This window comes from Notothenia rossii (genome assembly GCF_949606895.1).
Source record: "Notothenia rossii genome assembly, chromosome: 9".
In the NCBI taxonomy this organism is placed as follows: domain Eukaryota; kingdom Metazoa; phylum Chordata; class Actinopteri; order Perciformes; family Nototheniidae; genus Notothenia; species Notothenia rossii.
In genome coordinates this window covers 5,331,886-5,338,418 of record NC_136907.1, presented here as the reverse complement: position 1 = coordinate 5,338,418, position 6,533 = coordinate 5,331,886, and the positions used below count along the sequence as shown (strand labels likewise).

Here is a 6,533-nt window from a genome sequence, read left to right as displayed (position 1 = left end):
TGGTTTCTCCAAAATTACCTACCCCACCTTTAAGTAGATCAAATATAAAACTAAATAGGATACAACTATTTTAATGTCAAGAATTGCATGTTTGTCAGGGCAACTAGGAGAAAGCTCTACTGCCTAATAATTAATAGTCTCCTTTTCATATTAAACTTGAAATACAGATGATCTTATTGCCAAACCAACAGGAGTGAAGAAGCTCTTTTATTTCTCTGTCTGATGATGATGATGATGAGGAGGAGGAGGAGGAGGAGGAGGAGGAGGACGAGGGTAAGACACTCACGTGATTAATTTTTGTCTGTGATGCCCGGTTTGAGCTGAGTCAAGTTAGACACTCCTAATATGGAGTAGACCGGATGTCAGTCCTGTTTCCTTAAAAATAAAAGCGTGCAAATTTAATAATTTAAACTTAAAGACATCTCAGAGCCAGAGAACTGCCTGGTCACAGCAACAGCTGAGGCCTCAAAACAAACCTGCAAACAAATGTTTTTCAAGTATAGCGAGTCTCTTCAACGTATGGATGCCATTAGTGACCATGATAAAGGGATAGTTAGGGATGTATCTTGAACTTAATATTAAAAGTATCTCTTACTTATGTTACATGTAATTTGTTAGACGCTTTTATTCAAAGCGCCCCACAGGAGCAATTTGGGGTGAAGTGTCTTGCCCAGGGACACAACGACATGCTGACTGCAGTGGGACTCGAACTTGCTACCCCTTGATTCGAAGTCCAGCTCACTGTACCCACTGCCGCCTCTTAATGCCTGCATCATCTTTGGCTTTGCTTTGGATTTAATATTTACATTGCATTATATGTTTGTGCAAGCCTTGATACAATAAACTGTTTGTTCGGCATTTATAAAAAGCAGTTTGTTAACTTCTAAACTCCAACATTTCTACCAACAGCAACAATAGTCATATCTAGCACTATCTTAATAACAATTGTAATTAAAATAGTTATATCAAGAACATTTCCATTAACCATATTAACTAATGAAAATAACATTGATGGCACTTTACATTACTCAAAATAACAATGTTGAGCCAACAAGTAGATTTATTTTATTGTATTTTATTTTGGAAATGATTACCGGAAATGGGTCTTTCTATTGCAGCTGTCTTCACGGGGGCGAGCTGCAGCTCTGTACATTTTAAGGTGAGCACGTTTAGTTTGGAGCGGAGTTAAAACACCGGACAGACAGCTGTGGACAGACAGACAGTCAGAGAGACAGACAGCTCTCTGTGCGCACCGCAAACACCGCACACAGGTGCAGTCAGGCGGGTTGTTTGGATTTGAAAACGCACAGAACCGGAGAGTTTTTTGGGACTTGGCTTTGTTTCAGACTCCCGGTCAGCGACGATGCTGCGCTCCGGTTCTCCGGCTTGACAGCACAAAGTAACGCGGAACAAGAAAGTAGGAGGACTTTTCTGGATATTTGCGCTCTGGTGGTTCCCATCTGAGGGACCGTCGCAACCCGCTGCGGTAGGTGAACTCCTGGAAACCTCCGGGATATGTTTTGGAGTGTGTGAGCAGCTAACCCGGACCCCTCCGGCTTGTTTAAAGGTGCAATTTCCCCGGTTACAGCTCAGAATGTATTCCCACTTTTTTCTCAGCTGGGGATTTTAAATGAAGTCAGTGACAGCTGAACCACAGCGCTGCGGATGCCTTTTTCGCCCTCCTCTCCAACCGTTTCCATGATTTGCGCAAGGAAATCACATGTTTTGGAATTCCTAATCGAAGAATGACTAATCACACAGACTAATCATATTTCTCTTTCCTATTTGCTTGTCATTATTTACTCCAATCGAGCCTTTTTGTGGCAGGATTCCTGTGTTTCGAGCCAGAGCGCGCGTCATCGCTCAACTGATGTCCATTGATTTATGATTTTTTTGGGACATTCATCGGGTTTTGCGCAAGGACTTTGATCCGTTTCAGGAACACTGTGTTTCGTTTCTTTCCCCAGTTGTCCAATTTGGAGCAGGATACTTGGAACTTTCTTCTCCCATGTGGAAAAAACGCTCTGTTTCGCCTGGAGAAGACGCGGTTTGGCCGTGCCTTTTTTTGTTCAGCTCTCCTGCTCGTTAAGACGCCGTAAAGACTGTAGCTGGACAATCACATTTTTGAAGACCTCGACAGGCGTACACAGGCTCAAATACTCGTGCATATACATATATTTCATTACGCATTATCCAACTTAAGAGCCTCGGAAGAACTGCACCAGCGTCGTGTGGAGGCTCACACCTGCAGAGGGTGATTTATCCCCCGCCGGCTACTGGGACAACTGGGATTAAACATCCTCCAGCTGGGATTTCTACCATGTCAGGTGCACGGGACTGCAGATGGACTCTCCTCGTGTGTGTGGTGGCGCTCTCATGTGGTGAGTAGGAACCCCCCCCCTTTTTCTCCTCTTCCTCCTTTTCCTCCTTCAGTAAGCTGCCAGGATCATAATTGTGTTGCATATAAAAGTGATGGTGTCACATTTCTGCAACATGCAACTGCAGAGGTGGCTGCTGTTCTGATTGTTCATTTTCTGGAAGATGGACACACACGCACGCACACGCACAAGGATCCAATCCTGTTACACATTTTGGAAAGGGTCTAAGAAAGAGTGCAAGTCCCTGCAGGAATATTTTGGCATTTTTTTGGCATGTTTTCTTCTTTAAGGTTATTAAAAAATGACTTGCAAGCTCATTATAAATGACTATCAGACCTACGAGCATCCACCACACTGTAGCCAAAACTCACAATCCAACAGTAAGGCTCAATGTGCACTCGAGAAGCAAATATGAATTTTGCAGAGATGGATAAGATCGGAGCTGAAACACTCACAGTACATCATGTGACGGTTGCTCACTTGTGAGAACCACAGACTCACAACATATTACACAAGTGTGTGTGTGTGTGTGTGTGTGTGTGTGTGTGTGTGTGTGTGTGTGTGTGTGTGTGTGTGTGTGTGTGTGTGTGTGTGTGTGTGTGTGTGTGTGTGTGTGTGTGTGTGTGTGTGTGTGTGTGTGTGTGTGTGTGTGTGTGTGTGTGTGTGTGTGTGTGTGTGTGTGTGTGTGTGTGTGTGTGTGTGTGTGTGTGTGTGTGTGTGTGTGTGTGTGTGTGTGTGTGTGTGTGTGTGTGTGTGTGTGTGTGTGTGTGTGTGTGTGTGTGATACAATTCCAAAGTGTACGAAATGCAACATCCGAAAGATGATTTCCTGACATGACCCAGTGATCTAGATGAATTCCCAAACACTAATCCTGCTTTAATATCCAACTCCTTTTTATATTGATGCTCCAACACTGTCTCTAGCAGTAAGCAGAGTATGACTTTTAGCAGGGATGATCTCTCAAGTAAGCTGCACTGTGCCAATATCTTTCTCCATATTCACTGCATAACCACCCTTTCAGGCGTTTCACACAATACATCCCCTCTCCTACTCGTTTTCACTAAGTCTTCCCCTTGCCTCAATTTCATTACGGCACAAAAGGAACGCCTACGTGTGCACTAAGGAATATACTCTCCTTGATGGTTTCAGCAAAGTGTGCAGCAGGAAACTCTTGACTACACAAATGCAGCTTACGCTCGTGGTCAGTGTTTCTTCGTCCCTTCCTGGGCCACGGAGGCGCTGCTGTCAGAAGTAATTGCAGTAACAGATTTGGCGCATGGCCGGCTGCCTCCGAGGAGGTTTCAGAGCATCTTGGCCTCGGAGACCTCCAGTCCCACGCAAATAGGAAGGCACACACACTTAGTGCTGCAGATAGCCGCAACCATCTTTCAAACGTGGTTACAAGCACCAAAGTGTCCACGTTCACCCCCTTTATGGTCATTTATTTAGAAAAGCCTGCTAGCCAATTTCCAAATGTTTAAATTAAATTAATTTCACAAACATTTCCAGCTGAGTAAATGAACTTTAACCACTGGATCAATGTAGGTGATTTTGGTATCGAGTGATATGCTTTTGACTATGGGGAAGTCAAATTTACAATGAAGTAACTTCTTCAGAGCTCTTTCATGTCATTTTAAACACAATTTGCTAAATTGTATACCTAAAACCCTTTTTATTATTGCAAAAAAAACAAGATTTTCAAATTCCAACAGCAACCATTATCTTATTCCCATGTTTAATAAACATACAATTGACAGAGTATGATCATAAATTCACAATAATCCTACAAAATAACAGTTAATTGGTTAAAAGTCAAATTCAGCGCACCATTTGAATGGCATTTCGTCTAATATGTCCCGGCGTCAGTAAATACACCCTGCCCTCTTTACTGACTCCAGGCACCTGCAGCTGCATACTGTTTTACAGGTAAGACCAAAGGGGTACATTGGCATTGTTGCATTGCATTTTGACTTGCATCCACACTTGGTTAGCTGCTGCTTAGGCCCTGCTGCACTCAGCCTTGCAGTTCAAAGCGTCCTCTCCTTATGCAAAGTAAACGAGCATCTGAAGAGAAATGCAGCAGACCTGCCGGATGAGCAGCAAGCAGACAAATCCCCAGGTGTGAAAAAGCAATATCATGGACTTAAAGGCTGCTCTGGGGGAAAACACTGTACTCTAATTCATCTATTATTCTTCATTTTTCTCACCTCAAATGTATATTTTCATACATATTGGCTCACGCCTGACGTTGTAAACAGGTGAGTGATTTGGTTTTCTCCAGGTATGATTAAATAAAAGTCTCTCAGGGATTCGTGATCAAGATGCCATCGTGATTGTGTCTCTCTATATAAGCTCAGGCAGGGCTGTAGCAATACCTCAGCTGAAATGGGACGCTTTATTGATGCCTTGAGGGAAGTCCGCCTCTCTTTTTATGAACCTTTCTCCTGCACGTGAAGGTCAGAGGTCAGGAGCATAGCAGCATTCCTGGAGCCGATAGGGATTAAGGCATTTCCTCAAGGACACTTCATATATATATATATATAGGCCTGTTTGTTAATGAGAGCGTCTGAGTTTCCTTGTTCTTCCTTGTGCCAAGACGGGTCCATGTTTTGTATGTTCAACAATTAAGACCTCAACACTAGATGCAACGTAGGGTTGCATATGTTTGTTTTTAAAGTTTGTTTTAGAAAGCAGCACCATACTTTGATTTATGCTGATACCTTTTTGTACACAAGGCAAGGCAAACTTTTATAATGCTGCCTTATCTGAAGCAGCTGTGCAAAAACATTTCTTAATATTCATTGAAAACGCTTTTAAGCTCACTTGAAGCGGTACAAATGTTATCAATCATTTCTTTGCAGCTTATGGTACTATACTCCATTTCTTTGGTGCTGAGAAAGTGTTGCAGCTTTAGTACCCAGTCCTTTTTCAGCCAGTTTAATATTAATTATAGTTTTATACTCATTCATTTCCTCTAGAGCTACAATGATTAGTCGACTAATGGATTCCTTGAGGATGGATGAGAAAATGTTTCATGCCAGAATGTCAGAAAATTCTGTAATCAGATTTAAAGAATTGTTTTTGTTTTGTATCATATTATTGTGAATATCTTTGGGGTTTCAGACAAGAAAATAAATGTCATCACATCCCATTGACATTTTGCTAAATTCTGTCATTTAGGGCAAAAGGTTAACCTAGAAAATAATCAAACTCTTTGTTAATGCGAATGGTGGCTAGTTACAGACATTGGGTGTTTCTCAATCTCGAGGATGCTGGCTTGGTAGTCGCGTACTTCCAAGTCACTTCCTTCAGATACGAAGCAAGTATGCTTCCAAGCCACAGCTTCGGAAAACGAAGAAGAATGGAACAGGCTAACAAGTGTGCCACTCTCTCTAACGGTTTCAACATAAACTGTACCGAAAATAAATACCTCACGATGTCTATCTAATTATGAACTTGCTTTACTTTCACGGAACACATTTTTGGTGATAATAAATGTAACAAAGTAACATATTTACCAACACATGTTCTACGCCACTACATACTTACATTTAAATGTGTGCTGCGTCGGTTCAGCAATTCTCCGCAAGGGTTTTTGAAATTGGTCCGTGCGCAAAGCATTGTGGGGATTTTAAGGACGCGAAGTCTACCCATGTGCAGCCTCGAAATTACCCCCAAACCAAGGACGTGACCTTGGTGGAATTCCAAGTATGCTGGAGATTGGAACAGTCCTTCGGCGGCACTCGATGACGTAGCATCCTTGAAATATTGGCTTAGAAGCCAGTTTCCTCGAGATTGAGAAACGGCTTTTGACTCACACAAACACTTAAGCCATACTTTGAATTTCTAACTGAACAAAAAAACTTGAAAAAGACCCATCATGGTTTCCTAGAAAACCCAAGGCGACATCTTGAAATGTCTTGATTTGCCGAGCCAACAGCCAGAAACACAGATGTGCAATCAAGCAAGCTATAAATTGACATTCGAGCAGCTTGAAAAATGACTTCAATGACATTAGGATCAGTGGATTATTGAAGACGCTGATTGGACTTCTGCCGGACTAATACATCAATCAAGTAATGGTTGCAGCTCTTAACTCTCTGGGTAGCAGCTCAGAGGCGATAATAGGTAATTGATTTTGAGTCCTGGGTAGAT

The 6,533-nt window shown here is 42.3% G+C and overlaps 1 protein-coding gene across 1 annotated transcript in view; it reads left to right on the top strand.

Moving 5' to 3' along the window:
* Positions 1–1,186: 1,186 nt before the first annotated feature.
* The window catches only part of tmem132e (transmembrane protein 132E), a 532,636-nt gene continuing 527,289 nt past the window's right edge, over positions 1,187–6,533 (top strand). The window contains exon 1 of the mRNA XM_079649699.1: positions 1,187–2,381. Coding sequence (XP_079505825.1) covers positions 2,321–2,381 — 61 coding nt within the window. The 5' untranslated portion in view covers positions 1,187–2,320. The remainder of the gene's footprint in view (positions 2,382–6,533) is intronic.